At 42.5% G+C, this 18,958-nt stretch overlaps 1 protein-coding gene across 1 annotated transcript; it reads left to right on the top strand.

The window, feature by feature from the left end:
* Positions 1–290: 290 nt before the first annotated feature.
* Positions 291–13,357, top strand: LOC105929052 (glycerophosphocholine phosphodiesterase GPCPD1). The gene is made up of 20 exons (XM_036147624.1): positions 291–653; positions 941–1,030; positions 1,695–1,785; positions 1,918–2,002; positions 2,803–2,878; positions 3,531–3,572; positions 4,166–4,289; positions 4,846–5,086; positions 5,167–5,329; positions 5,429–5,558; positions 5,694–5,748; positions 5,820–5,912; positions 5,986–6,060; positions 6,631–6,670; positions 7,526–7,584; positions 7,665–7,730; positions 7,813–7,949; positions 8,135–8,270; positions 8,406–8,566; positions 12,010–13,357. The coding sequence occupies exons 2-20, from the start codon at positions 982–984 to the stop codon at positions 12,206–12,208; spliced, it is 2,022 nt and encodes a 673-aa protein (XP_036003517.1). The 5' UTR covers positions 291–653; positions 941–981; the 3' UTR covers positions 12,209–13,357.
* Positions 13,358–18,958: the final 5,601 nt, after the last annotated feature.

The raw sequence follows: 18,958 nt of genomic DNA, 5'->3' as shown, positions 1-18,958 counted from the left end.
TCATTTGTCCCAAGGTGTAAGTGTGCGACAGCAGGGTTGCAGTCATGTGTGTCTCTGTGCGGTGCTGTGACAGACTGGTGACCTCCACCGGGACGTTGGAATCAGGGATTAGCGAGAAACTTTATTATTTCCCTCAAGGGAATCAAACTTTAAGGAGACGTCTCTTTTAATTTTCCACCATGGTATGTTATATTCTCGCTCACTGTCACGAAAGAAGACCTCTGCACCAACATGTAGACGCACGTCGAACGGTTCGCTTTATTTTAGTTTGAAAATCCTTCACCGGATGTGTCTTGCCCGCTGATGTTTATTACAAATTGCGCTAAGCCGAAGCGGCCAGTCTGGAAGCTTTGTCCCAGTTTTCGCGAGAGCCTTCGACTAAAAAGCGTTTATGGGTGCGGGGTTTTCCTAATTATCCCCGGGCCTCGCGTCTGCAACCGAGAACCTCCGTGTTTCTTTTCCCGGCTAAAGCCGCCTCGAATCGGGCGGCGGATGAGCTGAGCGGCGATGGCAGCGGTTGAGCCGGCTGGTCCGAGTTCCGTTCGCCCAGAAAGATGCTTCTCAGCTGGATAGAAGAGCCGGGCTTTGCCGTGTGAATCCCTCCTCCGCAGTGCCGAGAAAAACACCGGGCCAGCGCATTAGGAGTTAGGAAGGTAGTCAACAGCTGCTCTGTGTAGTAATATGTTGAAGCTGTTTGTATTTTTCGCCCCCCTCCTCGGGCTTCGTTGTTTATGGTAAACGGTGGTAGGGATGCTACCAGGTGTTTTTACCCGAAGCTGTCAGAGGAGGGGGAATCGTCGCTGTTGTCTGAAGACGCAGCTGTTTTGCGGGGAGACACGTGGCCAGTGTTGCAACATGTCTGTCCTCCCAGAGCTTCCTGGGAGCTGCTGAGCAGAGCACAGGCTCTTTTTTCTATTTCAACCCTGCTGATGTCTTGCAGCCTGTTTGCATCGCCAGTCCCGGCGCGTGCCTGTTTCCACCATGGAGACCACCCAGGTGACCTTGTCCATCAGGGGGGAGACCTCTCCAGGTACGTCTGGTGTGTGATGCTGTTTACATCTACAATCCACTGCCTTAAAGCTTAATTTTGCTGCTCTTAAATGTCCTAAAAAAAAAAAAAAAAAAAAGCTGTACTTCATAATTCCCCGAGCTCTTGGTCGTGTTAGCCCATTTAATGTAGATATAAAAGCTCATGTTCTGCTAAGTAATTCTTCAAGTAAGCTCCTTCCTTTAGGGAACAGAGGCATGGCGAAAAGGGAGGACGGAGCAAGTAAAAGATGGAAGAAAGGATGGCATGTAGGGAAGGAACAAAGCGGGTAAGGAGAGGAGAAAGGGAAGACCGAAGGATAGATGGAAGGAATTATGCAACAAGGAAGGAGCAATGTAAGAGACGAAGGATGGACGATTAAAGGGAGGATTGAACACATTTTAAAGTACAGAAGAAGGAAGGAAGGAAGGAGGTTAGGAATAGAAGAAGTACAAAACATATTTAAAATGTTCCTTAATAATCTTATTTTTGAGCACATCCTGCTCCCCAACAGTGTCTGAAGAAATAGCATTGCTGTTTCCAGAGACAGCTGCTGCAGTGATTAGCTTATGGTATCCTGTGAAAACTGTTAAGACTAAGAAATGTAACGACATTTAGACTGTTGGCTCCCATCATGCATTGCACGCCTTTTTCCCCGCATTCCTAGGTGAGGTGATGGCTGTCGTCGGCAGCTGCGAGGCTCTGGGAAGCTGGAGCTATCAGAAAGCTGTGACTCTGCATCCTCTCGGCGACGTGGGGTGTGTGAAACATTACGTGTGCTGCAGTACTTTCTCTTAAAGCTATTGATGCACCTTCAATGTGGTTAATGCAGAGAGAGCAGGTGTTTGTGTTTGGCCTAAAACCTGGGCTGTATTTTGGTTTGATCCCAGGCACACATGGACCGTGACGATCTCGGTCCCCCGAGGGGTGGTTTCCACGTATCGCTATTTTAAGGGCCTCTTCCTGCAATCCAAGGTGAGCTGTTCTGCTTTGGCATTTGGTACCAAGTGCCGTGCCTATATATACGTGTGATTATTGTCATACTTGTGATGCTTTTGATCGTTTGTTTTTTTTTGTTCGTAAAAGTTACGTTTTAACTTTAATGTATAGTACAGTTATGTAGCGCTAAGTTGTTCAATGTATTATTATGACTGCTTGACAAGATTTCTTTTTTTGCAGATCTTCTGCAGATCATCACACACTGCTTGTGTGTCTTATTTATATATTGATTGTTCAGGTCACCACTAATTTGAGCTGGATTTCTCCTGGCTTGGAAGGGTGAATGTTAGGAGCCTGGATAGTTTTTTTAAAAATCGTTTTATCTTCCCCTGTTAAACCTGTTCACACCTGGCAGTACTGAGCTCTTGGAAACAACAGCGCCTGCCCAATCAACAGAGTGCCAATCCGACGCCCTGAAAGCGGTTTAAACAGGATTGCAGCAGCTACACAGGAGTCGAGAAGCACCGCGTTGTATATTTAACCAAAATCCTCATCCACTATTGTTGCCAGAGAGATAAGATTACATATAATAATTTTATAATCTAAAAAAAGAGAGATGAAGCTTGGGTTTCTTTTTCTCTTTTTTGGTCTCCTTGCACTAACAAATCCCCTTTTCAGATTTCAACCCATGGTCTGTGCCCGATCCACCTGGGGGATCGGCGACCATTGGAGCTCTAGCGGCTTTCTCGCTCTCTGGTCCAGAGACCAGCTTGAACGGTAGCTCTTGTTTGTCTGACTTGAAAACCCTAACATTGTACCCAATATTGGAATTGCAGAGTGCAGGTGGCCCAAGTCAAGTGGTAGTCAATTTGTGGGAGACCCATCATCAGCCCCGCACGATGAGCCCCACAGGTATAAAAACCAAAAAGATCAACAAAAAAAAAAACGTTTGGTTTGGTTGGGATGGGCAAAGTTTGTTGTATTCAAGCCTCCCCTTCCTGGTCCGCTGTAGCTTAACCCACTCAGGAAAGCAGTGTGGCCTTCACATAAAAAGTCACTGTAATCTCTAGCTGTTTGCTGTGTGGATGTTTTGGGAGGGATTGCTGAGAGCGCTTGCTGCACTAATCTAGAACCACAGGGGAGACGCTGCGATGCAACAGAAACTATGGCCTGTTATTATAGATCTCTGTTGGCAGCAGCCATTGTGTTTGCTTTATGCAAACCAAGCTTTTTAAAACATGAGCCAGTCAGGATGAGTAGCTTCCACCCCCCCCCCCCCCCTTTTTTTTTTTTTTTTTTTTTTTTTTTTTTTTTTTTTTTTTTTGTTTTATGGAAGTCTTTGAGCATCACTGTTTCCTGCTTACCCTTTTGATTTATGGCTGATGGCATGCAATTCAGCTAAAGTAAACTCTGTCCTTTTGACTTTAAATATTGCAGTTAACGTAAAAAGAAATAGTTTAAGGTCAAAGCTGAGGCAACAGAGCAGAGTACATTTGGTACGAAAAGATATAAAGTTGCTTTTTCTTAACTGAGATTAGTCTAACTTTATTTCCTCCAACCGCAGATGCACAGCAGAATATTGATGACGGGGAATTTGGATTTCACAGTAAGTTTGCATCATTAAAGCTTATCTTCTGCCTTTTTTAAAAGCAGTGATTGCGGGGCCCCCTTTCAGCCAACTCCTGCTAATTTCAGTGTCCCTGCAGAACACGGACATTAACGCTAACATGATGCTGCTACCTGCATTAATCTTTTCTAACAAACCTCTAAGGCCTTCACAGCACCGCTGTGTTTCTACTGGGATTAATTCCTGCACAGCTGCAATCGATTTACACTTTAGATGACTTCTGAAAGCACTTCGGTCACACCGGATTTTATTTCTGGGTATTAAAGTCAATAGAGCTGAATACTAATAAAGGAGAAGCTTTTCATGTTTTTAATACAAAACTTTGATAATCTTGCGTTCAGCTTCTAATCATGCACTACTCTGGGTTGGTCTAACACAAAATCCCCTGAATGAAACGGGGGAATAAAAGCTCTATTGATACAAAAGCACAGCAGGCAGTTCATTTGTTTGGTTTCTTTACATGTCCGGATGTCCTTTGTACTAAACGGGGAGCCTCCTCCCTGCTATTGTAGCAGCTGCAGGATGGATGAAGCCTGCGCACCGCCCTGATCACGCGCCGTCTTTCTCTGCAGATGGGGTGAAATGTGTTGACTCGGGGTGGCTGACCTGCCAGACAGACATTCGCCTGCGCTTGCACTATTCCAAGAGGCCCCCGGTGTCCATCACCAAGAAGAAATTCAAGAAGTCGCGCTTCAGGTAAAGATGCAACGCCGTTCAAATTTAGCCGCAGAGAGCAACGTGAGACGTCGCACTGGGCTGTTGCATAAGAGCAGCAGTAAACCCGGGTATGGACAGCTGTGCTCAGAGGTTTACATACCCTGGTGGGTCGAGTAGCCAAACATTGTACTCAAGAGTGGCACTGCTTCTTAATATTACTAAGGTAAAAGATGCAGTGCAATAAAACTACTGCTAAAAGTACATTTTGTTCTAAAAGTTACTCAAGTAAATGTAGCTAGTTACTACCTCTGATGGAGACTGAGAATAACGCTAGGTATGTAAACGTTTGCTCAGGGTTCATTTGGGCTGTTTCTGTTAATATAATTTAGAGAGTAAACACATTTGTTTGACAATAAACGGCTTCACACAACCTCCAACCATGAATGGAAAAATCGTTTCACTGTCATCACGTATCCTCTGATAGAACTATTTTTCCCGGCCCATTTTTCAAACTTATGAGCACAACTGTAGCTAAATATAAAGTAGTTTGAGTTTTTATTTTAATTTTTTTTTTTACAATGTGTGTGTTTTATAGGATTAAACTTACACTGGAGGGCATTGAAGAAGAGGAGGAGGATGAAGAAGAGGACCTCAGTCCTTCCTCTTGGCACAAGATGACCCCCACCCTGGAGATCAGTTTGATCACTGCCAACGGCTACAAGTCGCGACACTCGCAGCCCGAGTGCGGCTACGCCCTGGAGCCCTCTCAGTGGACCGAGTACAGCATCCACACCATGGACCCCGACAACCTAGAGCTCACCTTCGAGTTTTTTGAGGTAAATCTGCCCCCGGTGGCTCCGCGAAGAATCGTCAAAATGTTCTACGACTTGCACGCTGATCCGGTTCCTGATTGCAGGAGGACCTGAGCGAGCATTTAGTCCAGGGAGACGTCCATCCCGGACAGGTGGGCACTGCCTGCCTCCTCTCTTCCTCGTTCTTGGAGAACGGCAAAGACACCGGTGTCCTTATGCTTCCCATAATGGGACGGAACTCCAGGCAGACGATTGGGAAAGTCAGAGGTGAAGTTTCTTGTTTTTTTTTTTTTTTTAAAGTGTTTTCTCTGTACATGTCCTAATATTGTCGAGTCCAGCCGCGCTGACTGCCGCTCGTGTCTTTAGTGGATTACCTGGTGATCCGCCCCATCCAGGGGCTGCAGTGGGACATGAGCTCGTCGTACACGAAGCACTGGAAAAAAACAAGTACCGTGGATGTGGGTCACAGAGGAGCTGGAAGCACACACGCTGCCAAGTGAGTCTCCGTTCAGCTTTACCTGGACATCAGGGATTAGCCTCTGTCTAAAGATGACATTTCAGATCAGCGAGATTATTTTAGACCGTACTGCCAGTTAGTTTAGATGTCTCGTCAATTCTTCTTATTTTACAGACATCACAAAGTCAGAGAAAACACGATCGCTTCCTTCACAAGTGCTGCTAAGCACGTAAGTGTGTAGCACGGCAGATATGTGCGTGAACACAGGACACATGCCTCAACGTGTTTGTCTACCTGCAGGGAGCAGCCTTTGTGGAGTTTGACGTTCACCTCTCCAAGGATGCCGTGCCCATCGTCTACCACGACCTGACCTGCTGCATCGCCACCAAGAAGGCAAGCTCCATACACCTTGGCTTTGCCGCCCGCGCTGGCTTCCTGATGCTAATGCTTCTGTTTGTCTTGGCAGAAAAACGCCCAAACCCTGGAGCTCATCGAGGTCCCTGTCAAAGACCTGACTTTTGATCAGCTGCAGCTCTTGAAGGTAAACTCTGCCCTGGTTAAACCCAACTGTCAACATTGTCTTGTCGAGTAATGAAAATATACTTATGCTATTTTGCTTGATGAACGTGTGTTATAGGTGTGCTGTTAGTGGTTAGTCTGGTTTGTGCTGTAATTTTATCTCTCTGCTGTTGGGCTGGTCGACACACTCTTAACGATATTTGCTCACCCTGCTGGGAGGGAGCTCTTACACAAAATCTGCAGCAGTCAGATGCCATCGTACAGTACTGTAGCATCAGGATTTGTTTAGTGATTATTCTGCTAATTCAGCAGGATTCAACCTGATTTTTGTCTTGAATTTCATGTGACCTCAAAACGTGGTTCAGGAATTCAATATGAGCTGCTTTGTGTTGATCAGCGGCCTGATTACATCCGCTGGTGATCAGTGGTTCAGATTATTACAGCAACGTTCAGTTGATCATCCGCAGTGACTTTCTCCTAGCTCTGATAAGGATATCGACAGGAATGTCCTCGCTGATCATTGATTACAGGATTTAGGTGTTATTTCCTGCTGCGGCACTGACCTAAATATGATGATCTGTTTCTTGTCCAGCTGGCCCATGTCGCTGCCTTGAAAGGAAGCGATGACAAAGGTAAGCAGTGTTTTTTGTTCCTCACCCCTTCCTGTCACGCCCTGGTAGAGAAGGTTTAAATTGCTTATCTGGAAAATGCTGTTTACATAATGGTTGGGAGTAGCCTGGTGTGTCAGGAGGCCGTTTTTATTTCAGCTGTCTTACAAAGGCTGCTGAAGGATGTAGTGCCGAGGTCACCAAACTGGACCTGCATCCGTCGTAAATGTTTCTTTCATATATGTGGAATCTTGTTTTTTGGTTGCCTCTGGATGGTGTCTGAAGAGTTGCAGCAGGAGCCCATGGGCTTCCTGTCTTTGTAGAGAGAAATTAGCAGAGAAGAAACGATGAGCAGTCAGAGCCAAAACCGTTTGTGTGACTGACCTGGGTTTCTGTTTATTGACATTTAGATTTGAAAGACTAAAACTAGATAGGAGATGCAAGAGAATTGATTTACTTTTTTTTTATTTATTTATTTATTTTTATTTCTTCAAGCAAACACCTTCCCATTTTATTTTTAACTTTTTTTTTTTTAATCTTTATTGAGGTTTTTTTATGGCACTAGTGGCTCATTTTTTTGTACAGTAGTGCTCGCTAACCTCTACGCCACCGAAGCACGGCCCTATTATTTACATTTAATGGCAATCTAATTTCATCCTGAAAATAGAAATCCTCTTTCTGCTTGACACGGCTAAAACAGGAAACGAATAAAAACCATAACCTGGGAATCGTTTAATTTTCACGCTGTAGTGACCTAAATCCAGTCCTGCGCTTTGCTTACGCCGCCTTGCGTCACAGGAAAGTGGACCAGAAGATACTGGATCGGCCCATAATTTGGATGACGTGTGAACGCTCCCCTGTTTTGTTTGTTTTGTGCAGACCTGCTGGACGACGAGGAGGAAATCGATGAACATCAGCCGTTCCCCTCATTATCACAGGTAAAGAATGCGCTAAAGCGATAACGTTGACATCCGGATGCCGGGGAGAAAACGATCACCTTCTCTGTTCCTCTCCAAAGATCTTCCACGCCGTTCCGGAAAATGTTGGTTTTAACATCGAATTGAAATGGATCAGCCAAATGAAAGTGAGTATATTTAAACCAGACTTCAAACGTAACAACGTAATTGGTTACGCCAGCTGATGTCTTTAATGCTTTGCTTTCACAGGACGGAACATGGGACGGCAACCTGTCCTCGTATTTCAACATGAACACCTTCCTGGACATTATTCTGAACTGCGTTCTGGAGAACGCGGGGAAAAGGCGCATCATCTTCTCCTGTTTCGACCCAGATATCTGCACGATGTAAGCGCCGCCATGCAGGTTATGTTCAGTTGAAATATTGTCTCATTGGCCTGTAAATGATCCCTTTAAAAGCTGAGGGACTATTTTATTCTGCAGCCAGTGAGACATTAGATGCTCCTGAAGGATCTATTTAAAACACTTTCTTCCCAGCAGCTGCTAAAACGTCTGTATAATTTGGCCGACAGGGTGCGACTCAAGCAGAACAAGTACCCCATCCTTTTCCTGACTCAGGGGATTTCAAAGAAGTATCCTGAGCTGATGGACATTCGCTGTCAAACTACGCAAATCGCTGTCAGCTTCGCTCAAAGCGAGAACATTCTGGTGTGTGAATTTTTCTTTTTCTTACCTCTGGAGGTTTCGCTGTTAAAAATTCAATATATTTAATGGAAAATGATGGGTAAGGTGGAGTTAAAAGGAGCTGATGTTTTGCTGACGTTGACGTTTTTGCCCTGGCAGGGAATCAGCGCCCACACAGAGGAGCTGCTGAAGCACCTGAACTACATCGAGGAGGCCAAGTCTAAAGGTCTGGTGGTGTTCAGCTGGGGAGACGACAACAACGAGCACGAAACCAGGAAGAAGCTGAGAGCGCAGGGGATCGATGGGCTCATTTATGACAGGTGAGGTTACAGCTCAGCATCAGTCTATGTGCTGTAAACTGTAAACACACAATGTTGATAGCCCAACCAGAGTTTTTATTTATTTAAACATGTCCAGGTAATTAAGACTTTATGATGCCATGCACTCTAAGAAGGTTCAGAGGACGTGTTAAATGAGTTTAACAAGTGGGTATGAGGTCTTAGTCTGGTTAACTAAAGCAGATGTTTTTAGATTATGTTCCTGTAGAAATTAACAATCTCCATAATGCTACATTTGTGATGGAAGGAAAGAGAAGTTGTTGTTCTTCACTTTCTTTTACTTCTGGTGTCCCTGCTCTGCTGGTTTATTCACCCCAATCATTTATTAATAAGTTTCTAGAAACTTTGATCAACTTAAAAAGGAAAAAGTATAGATTAAATAATGTTTATTGTTAGGATTTTTAGGAATGCCTATAAATATGTGCCACCAGGGATTTTCTTAAACAGTAACTTCTTAACATTGGTTTGTTTTCCCACTGACTAAATATTGTAAACGTGTAGTTTATGTTAAAGATGACCATTATCGACTGTATTCCAGGCTAAACTCTCTGAACGCCCGCTGCTGCCAGTGTTTATTATGATGGAGAGAGACTTTGTTTAAATAGTCCGGCTCTGCGGCAAACAGCCTTTCACCCGTTTATGGCCGGCTTTGGGTCAGAGGGTTTGTTTAGCTGTTGCTCCGTCATAAAACAGGACATTTACTACATGTTTACGATTAGCTAGCATCTTTATTCCAGCGTGTGCTTGAGGGGAAGAGTCAGCTGGTGAGTCACTTGTTTACAGTAACGGCCTCCGCCCGGGAGCAATGGGTTCACATAATAACCACACAAAGGGTGTTAAAGGTGTAGCGTAACATGAGATGGGCTGGAAGAGCTTCTCCGCTCCCCCATGCAGGATTCTCATGTAGGTATTCCCTGATAGCAGCTGTTCTAGGACTCTTTATCTGTTTAATCATGCTTGAAAGTTTCAATTATACAAGATCCCATTATTAAACCTTATATCATTTAGTTGAAATGTTGAAAAAACAGTTTCTTTTTTTAGATTTTACTGAACTTAAACTACTAAATGGTGGTTGTCGTGTTCAAAAGGCCACATGAGCTGCTGCTGTTGAGTTTCCAGCGTTTCCAGACTAAACGACCTTGTTCTGTGCCACAGTTTTGTCTTTAATGCAGGTGAAAGAAAATGTAGCCAACAACATCCAAGTGGCTGCTCGTTCTCATGCTGGCATGCAGAAACAGAGCGGCTAGCTTCTTTGTCAGAGGTATTACATACTTATGTAACCCCTTGGCAGGGTTCTGGGGCATTTGGCAGCCGTTTTTCTTCTTCACTTGATTGTTTATGGACTCGTTGGAGCGTGAAGCGAACAAACATGATGTCCGAGGGCTGTTATATAAGGCATGAGAGTTAAACTGAGTCCTCTGGTATAGAGGAACCTGTGGTCAGCAGAACCTGTTCCTTTGGCTGTTTTACTTCTGGGTGTCTCCATGCTGTGACATTTGCTCTATATTTATCTCAGCTCCGCTTTCTGCTGAGGTCTGCAAAAAATCTGGGCCTGAGGGACGGTTGGGAACCAGCTCCCCTCCGTGTGTTTCTACACGTCTTTATCTTGTTTTTCTAACTCTGCCTCTTTCTTCCAGAATTTGTGAAGGCTTGCTGCCATATTTTGACTCAAGTTCTCCAGAATCCTGTAATGTCTCTCTGGCTCCTGTGCTTTTAGTTCACTTTATGCCGCTTGGCTTCTTTTTGGTCGCCCTGCGTAGATACCGCCTGAATGAGTCCAGCTCATCAAACGCTGCTGGAGCACAGCGGTGTTTCTTGACAATGATACATGAGGCGGTTGACTTATCAGGTTTCATGGCTTTGGAAAAATATATTTCTGTTTAGTAAAACTCGTAAAAACTGTGATTGTGCTAAACTCACTCGATTGGTCAGCTGTCATGGTTATCATTTTTTTTTTTTTTAATAAACACTAGGAAACTTCCCGTTATTGTCACATCCATGCACTGTTTGGAGAATGCTTTAAAATCCCCCCCCCCCCCCTTTTTTTTTTTTTTTTTTTTTAAAGTGATTTTATTTATTTGCCTAAGCGTGGCTCCAAGAAGAAACGGCTTTTTATTTGCATGAGACTGGAACATGGTTTGCTGGCTCCTTTTTCTTAATCATATGTGCATAAAGCAGACTTAACACACAAGTGTTGTTGTTAATATGCAACCGGTCAAACTACCTTGATCCAAAAGCGTTTCTTCCTCGCGTGAAAATGTTCTGACATCGTCGGAGCTTTGATTTGCTCTCGCACCACAAGTTTAATGTTAACAAAAACACTGAAAAGCAAGTGGATGATCTGCCTGCCCTTGGTGCAAAGAACAGTTTGAGTTCTTGAATTTAGGCATCAGCCGGTTGCCAGTTTGAAACTACGCTAAAAGGTTTTAAAAGGCTGCAGTTTCATTTATTTTCGAAGAGTAATGCAGTCCCACCCCCTCCCACACCTGTTGCTGGGCGCTGCTTGTTAGACTTTTTCTCTTGCATACAATAAAAACCGGTCTGGCTGTTTGCAGCTTGTTACGCTTGTATAACTGTATAAACACAGCAGAAGGATGGTAAGATGGATAATGTACACTTAAAATAGCAGATAAAAAAAATACATTGATTTTGGTTTTGAATATTTGTCCTAGCACCAGGAAATAGTTGCATTTTATGCAAGATAGCGTGACAGACTCATACCGGCCCATGCCTATTTTAAACAAAGGGTGATTTCACTGGCCTCGCTAAACTTCCTGTCCTCATTGGCTGAACCTTTCCTTTCCAGGGTTTATTGGCTTTATCAATATGGCTGTTTCGGTTTTATTTGGACATTTTATTCCACTGATTGAAACAGGCGTGGCGAAAGTTTGTTTTGATCATTTCTTTATCGCACAGATGCTTGGCTTAGTTTCAGCTGCAGGACTTTATGTGCTCCAGAGCAGGTTGTAAAAGCTAATCAACCAAAGAAAGAGATAAGATGGCACTCAGGCCAAAGTAAACCTGTTAATCAAGGAATGGATGTCTCATGGTGGTAAACCATCAGGTGTCGATATCTAGGAATGTGATCGCACCCGAGCCTCATTTCTGGAGCGAGAACAGCAACCAGTGCAATCATTCTGCTGCTTTAACCTGACTGCATGAGAGAAAATGTGTGTTTTACTATCACTTTTAGAGAAAGTTAATATCAAACTGGACATCTTGTCTTTTTTATTCCCTTAAAATTTGCTAACATTTAAAAGATGTGTATAAGAATAAATTATTAAATCTGTCAAGAACCAGTGTAGATTCATAGGATTTACAAATTTATGATTTACAAATGTGATTAAACAAAGTTGTTTTACCCAAATAATTAAATCCACTCCATAAATAAACTCTATAACTGTTTCCTTTTTTCCCTCCTCTAGTATCTGTGATGTTCAAGGAGAGCAGCCAAACTTCTTCCAGGTAGAAGAGCAACACTCCCTGCAAGAGGTCATCACAGAGGAGACCATGAAGAGCTCTGCCTGCTCCTGCTACTCCATTCCCTGCTCCGCAGTGACGTGCGTCGCCTCCAAGGTCCCTTGCGGAAGTGTGGAGTCCGATTCTGGGCTCAGCTCTTCATAGCAACCAACTACATTTAGATTTCATTAGATTGTTTGCACGTTGACACAGAAAATGACCAAAATAAGGTTAATAAAATTGACCCTTGTGTTTGCAGAAGAAAAAAAAAAAGGTATTGGCCAGATTCACACCTCGCTTCTCTGTGTGGGTTAAGTTTCCTTCTGTCCTCAGATGTTCTGCCGCCAATGAATAAGTTTGAAATTTAGCCAAAAACATCAGACCATGTAGGTGTACAGGTTTAGTCTCTCTCACATCTGAACAGACCAGGTAAAACGTGACGTCACACATACCGGTGCTCAGTTTTCATGCCAGTGTGCTGGATGAAGCTAAACATGATGCAGATGTGACTTTACAAGTGTGACAGTCCAACAACTGGGGAAACAGTCATCGTCTATCATGCTGAAAGTTGCTTTGTTTGCTATTATTTCCATGCATGTAGCCATTATTATGTTGCTCTTTGTCATCTCAAGACAGTAGAGCAACAACGTGCCATGAGTTTTTCTAAGTGGTGGAGTGATGGGTCAAATGTGGATTCTGCAAATTGCACAAAATGATGTTTAATAAGATGACGGTGCTGGTTTCCATTAGTATCTTTTATTATTTATCTTTTTTCTAGTGGAGCGACTTGATGCACTTTTAAAACCACCTTGGGAAGGATTAACTTCCTCTTCATGAAGTGTAGTTGAAAGCACTTGTTCCACATTTTGAAATCCTCAAACTTAACTTTGACTTTAGTTCATGCTGGCTGTCTTATTGTATGTACTGTATAAACCAGCTTCCCATATCCTTGACTTGAGAAAAAGCAGAAGAATGTTGTTTTGCAACAGTGCACATGTAAACCACTGCCTTGGGGATTTTCTTTTGTTTGGTTTATAGTTTCAAGTCGGTCTTAATAGCCTTGTGTAGAAATATTGGGAGTGTCTTTTCCCACCTCCTGGTGAATCGATGTCCCCTGAGCACCAATTCTCTCTGCTCCAGATTACACCTTCATTTGTAATGTGTTTGTACAGCATCTATCTCATCTGCCCATCTGTGATCAACGGTGTAAAAGTTACCGCATGCTTGCCTTGTATGTGTATGTATATGGATGACTAACTGCACCATTTGTATAATATTAACTCATGGAATGTAAATAAACTCAGACATTTGCTATTTTCTTGTCTGTATCCTGCTTTAGTTAGAATGTGCGGCTTGCCATGCGACCACTGAACATGTGAATTACAAGCACTAAGCTTAAACCACCTTGGGTCAAAAGATTAAAATGAGCAAAAAAAAAAAAAAAAAAAAGCCTGCTGTGGAGGTTTAATCCGTTTAAGCACATACTGCTGACACTGCATTGCCTGTAGCAAAACAGAATTAAAATATGTGGAGTCAGTTCTCCCATCAGTTTGAAATTTTCGTGTTTGCAGGCATCGCATAAGACACCAGTTATTGTTTAGAGTTTGGCCCTTAAAAGTGCTGAGGATGCAATATTGACCCTCTCTGCCATGTTTGTTAAACCATAAAGGTTGTTCCCAATGATCTGTTAGAAATTTACATCTAAATTTTCATTTCCCTGTCTCTCTTCTCTCTCTTCATCCTTGTAGCCTTAATTATTCCCATCCTTGTATTTCTTTCATTCTGTCCTTCCACACTTGACTCCTTTCCATCAATCCTCCTTTTCCTTTCCTTCTGTGCTACTTCCTCTCCATCTTAATGTCTCTTCTGTTTCCTTGTTACTTCCATCCTTTCTACTTTCCTTCCATTAGTATTCCCTTCTTTTCCATCAATCCATGCCATTTCTGTTTTTCCAGGTTCTATAAAGCCTGTAGAAATATCTGGCATAAACCCATATTGATCTTTTGTATGTTACACTTTTAGAATCTATGTCAAGGACAAAGAACTCCGGAGCTTGGAAAATGATTATGTTTTTCTACTGAAAAGAGTCTTGTGAACTGAGTTAATTTGTCCTTTGTGGGGGAAGTTTCGTTTGAGTACAGCCCATCAAGGGAAAGACTGTAAATGGGAGACTGCATCTGCAGTCTTGTCAGGCGCCGCCTTCTTGCAGAGTAGAGAAAAGGAATACATCAGGATGGTTGGGGGGGTACATTACTGGCACTGTCTCTGTGACAGTGCCAGTAATGCAAGAAAAATCCTCAGCACAAAAAAGCAAGCACACAGACATCAGCAAACACATTTCAGGTAGGGGGGCTTCCAAGTCCAGTACCCCAAGTGAGCAGCGTGTAGGTTCCTGTCCCGGGGGGGGGGGGGGGAAGACAAACGGGCATTTATTTATCACCGTGTGTATGCGTCAGTATGGGCCCAGGACTCTCCAGCCTTAGTCTTAGATGCATATGACTATGTAAATAGTCGTACAAGTCAAAAATAACGTATCCCTGGAATTAGATCTATACAGATGTGAAATTATATAAAAAAAAAACATGAAAAACTATTAGGAGTGCAGTTAGTTTATTAGTAAGCTCCAAGTCGTACACCTACCTCGGCCACATTGACTTGTTAATGAAACTGACTGTCAGGGTCATGAATCCGGGGTGAAACAGTGTTTCCATGTGAAAATGTGAAGTAGTGTAGGTCTGGTGGAACACATTTCTTTGCATAGTACTTGTAGATAATAGAAACTTACAGTTCGTATGAATTAGTAGGCTACTGCTTGACATTTGGGAAGATGTATTGTATTATTGGTAAATGTGACAGTAAAACTGAGATGTTACAAATTCAAATGTTTCTAATTATTTAGTCTTTCTCACAAAGTTCCCATCCTTCTCTGTGAGCTCAGAATCTTGGTCACAAAATTGTCACAAGTCTGAGCATCAATGGACAAACGCACCACTGGTATTAGGAGTGTCAATGCTTGGCACTTGAAATCTAATAGCCTCGCAACTATTGCAGCAATGTCATCCTTTGCACGCATATTGATATATGATCTTGCAACTCTAGCCTGAGTGCTTCGAGTACGAGTACTACCAGTGATACCTGGAGCACAGTTTGAGACCTGTGGGCCGAAACCGTTTTGCGCTCTGAGTTGATAGCTAGACAAATAAATTGTCAGTGACTACTAGGTCACAGCAACCGGCTCGGCCGGCTTATCAGGTACGTCAAGGCCATGGTTACCTTTTGGCTCCGGTTTCCAGAGAGCAATAAACCTTCAGCTGCAATTAAATATACCACCCTGCATTCTGAGGAAGTGGCATAAAATCTGAGTGCTGGTGCCATTGGATCATTTTGTTTGCGGAAGTCTTTAAGCAATTCAGTTATCTTCCATGACTGTGTCATTGATAACAAAGTTTGGGTTGCCATGTACTGGAAAATCCAACCTGGCATCATGCTTTGCTCACCTGAAGGCAGCTTTTTAACTCGACAAGACCCAGTCACGCTTTACTGCTGACGCGCAATAAAAGTGTAATGATTTACTCGCGTACTCATGGTGGCACACAGGCTATTTGAGAATTGTGCACCAAACGTTATGCTGGTTTTGGTATGCAGTGGAGGAGGAATGCCAGCAGGCATTCACAATTTCTTATTCTTACTTGTGAGCAACAATGATATATAAAAGCAGGCAACAGAAAAGTATGCAATGACGCTTTAAAGCCAGATGAAAATGTCCTCAGTTGTGCACAACTGATTTAAAGAAATGAAAGAAAAATGATGCTGAAAGCATTCACATGACAGGCCAAGCTTGACGTAGGTAGTCACATCAAGGCTGAAAAGACAGTAGTGACCACTAATGATCCTGAGCGGATGTTTTGTATTGACACACTGTAAATCGCTTCAATCTCTGAAGCTGTGCAACGCCTGCGCCACGGTCAGGTCTGTCTTTGCTCAGATGAGACACGACTGCAGCAAATCAGCAAAGTTGACGTTAAATTTGCACCTCCTTGCACGACTTAAATCATGATTAGTTTAATTAACATAACAAAAAAATTAGAAAAATGGAACAGCACAATCAATTAGCATAGCAGCTGCAATACGTGTGCTTTAGTAATAAATGAAAGTCAATAGGAGCTGTAGGAGCACCGATGGGGTCAGGGTTCATGTAGTGACTGTCTTGGCGGTATCACCATGAACTTTGGCAGAGTTTTATCATCCCTTGTCTCTGTTTATATTTCCAACACCCTTAGCTCCGCTCATCCTTAGTCAAGGTTTTCCAGTTCAGATTAAGGTAAAGTGGCACATCTCTATACCAACACTGTTTTCCCTTGCAGTCAGTTACCCTAACGATTAATGTGAATATACCTAAAAGAGCTGGAACACCAAAATTATATGAAAAAAAAAAGATTTTCAGCTGGTAGCGTGTTGCCTTATAACAAGAAGGCCCCTTGGTTTGAATCCCAGCCTGGGGTGTGCTCCGGATTCCTCCCACGGTGCAACCTTGGAGGCTTTAATGCTTATTTTATTTTCCCTCAGTACTGCAACAGACATACAAAATCTGCAAAAGCTTTCTTTAGATTCCTACATTAGGTCGTCTGCTAACTGTGAAAGGTTTAATTTCGCTAAAAATAAATTCCAGCAAGGTTTTCCCTTAGTTGTTGGCTTACATCCTAAAAATGTCGCACTGTGACCATCACGGATGACTCGTTTGGGCCAATGTGTCGTCATCTACTTCGCCATAGAGCCGTCACGTTAAGTTTTTTTTTTCCTAAATGAAAGGTGCAGATGATGTTTTGGCTGTGCTTTGGCTACCTCTTTCTGGCTTTTTGAACTAAATAAGAGGAAGTTAGCTTCGACAAAGAGGGAAAATGAACCGGCAGCCATTAGTTCTGTTTTTATGAGATATAGTAAATGTAAAGAAAACAGTCACAACTATTAATTCTTAATAATAGTTAAGATTGAACTATTATTAAGAATGAAGAATAGGCAATTCTTAGTAATTAATAATTAACTAATAACTAATTATTAATTATGATTAATAATTAATAATAATATAATTAAGAATCAATATAATATAACTGAATTTATGTGCTTGATGCAAATAACAGCTGTTTAGCTTTTACATGAATCATGATCTTGGCAGACAACTTGAAGTCAGGGTTTAGTGTGCAGCTCCCCCCAGTGTTTAAGCAGCGGTCACACCATGCAACAGGACTGCATGCTGCAGTGTAAATGCAACAAAATTGCATTGCAGTGTAGTCCAAATTCATTCAAGTCATTATCTGAAATGCAGTTCACAATTAAAGTTTTTTTTTTTCACCAACACAGTGTCTTGCAAAAGTAGTAGGCCTATAATACAATTGAAAGAAAGCCATAGACGTTTAATAGAAAGTTTGCCACAGGCAGAAGAACAGAATAAAAGAAGCTGTTTTTGGTGTGAGGAGACCAATGTAGAACCCACTGGCATGTATGCAAAGCGGTATCTGTGTTGAAAAACTAGCCTCCTTACGTCAACCTGAACACACTATACCTACAGTGAAACATGGTGGATGTGGCAGGAGTCGTTGTGTGGAAAATTACTGTAAACAAAAAGCCAGAGCTACAGATGAGTGGTTCAGATGAAAATATATTCATGTGTTACTTTGGCTATAGTCAAAGTAAGATTAAATTGAGAAAATGTGAGATTGTGGGAGCACTGTCAGTCTGACCTAGAAAAAATGCAAATGCTTTATTAATGATGAAAAGCATAGAGCCAACGGGCAACAAGGCTTTATGTAAGCCAAAAGTCCTGATCTACTGCCATGCAAGAGCAAAATAAACAGAAACCAGAAAGCTTTACAAGAGACTTTTCTGAATTAATATTTCTGCACTCTGAAGTGAATTTATTTCAACAGCCTTGTGAGCCATATGTTCTTTTCTTATCTTTAAAGAGTTCAAACTAAACATGGTAAACTGGGAAGAAGAGATATGGCAGGTAAAACAGCCAAAAACCTGGACTAAAGATGTGCTGGAAACTTCATCTGGAAATCTAATAGCTTGGAGTGGATAAAAAGGAGCTCTTGAGTTTAGAGCTGGTGGATAAAGAGAGAAAAAACAGACTTATGGGAGTTTGGTAAACAGGATTTCTCTGGATAACAGCCTGAAAGCAGCCAGATCAGCTGGAACTGAAATCAAATCTGAAATTTTTCAGTTGTTCTGTAAGCACAAAACAAACCCTCGAAAGTGACTCAATAACTGGATTTTATGTTCAGGGGCAAGACAGAGTAGTAACTGCAGACCTCGGGGCCATCTGCACACACCATAGACAGATGTTCCCTCTTCTCTTAATGGATCTGCTTATAGTCCAGCAGGGGGAATTCTGGGAAAGCCTGGTGATCAGCTGTGGAGACAGCTGGCTGAAAATGATGTCTCTGAAGCAGGTCTGGTGTCTGTTATGATGGATATTGACCTGATAAGGCATGAGAGATGTACAATATTTGTCCTCAGTTGACTGGATCTGTAGAGACCTCAGCTGAATCTCCAACAGAATGAGCGTTTAGATGACAGGCTGGATGAAATCATGCAGGAGGTGGACGATGGAAGTGGATGGCATTAAGTAACACCCAGCTTTAAAAAACAGATATTTAGACCATGGATTCAAGAGGAAAAGTGCTTTAAAAAAATCTGTTGGCAGTGAATCAGGTTTGAGAGTTAAACAGAGAAAGTTTGAGGACTGCATCAACACCAGTGGGCATTTTCTCACACTGACACTCCAGAGACATAATAGCGAGCATTGCATCAGTGTTTAGACTTTCACTGACTTCACTTTATGAATGCTTAAGCTGCAGACTAATGAAAATCAGCTCCTACAGACAGTCACACCATAAATAGAAAACGTAAAAAGCG

This window comes from Fundulus heteroclitus, chromosome 15, assembly GCF_011125445.2.
Source record: "Fundulus heteroclitus isolate FHET01 chromosome 15, MU-UCD_Fhet_4.1, whole genome shotgun sequence".
Lineage (NCBI taxonomy): Eukaryota > Metazoa > Chordata > Actinopteri > Cyprinodontiformes > Fundulidae > Fundulus > Fundulus heteroclitus.
The sequence above is the reverse complement of the archived record's forward strand: the minus strand, read 5'-3'. Positions and strand labels throughout refer to the sequence as shown.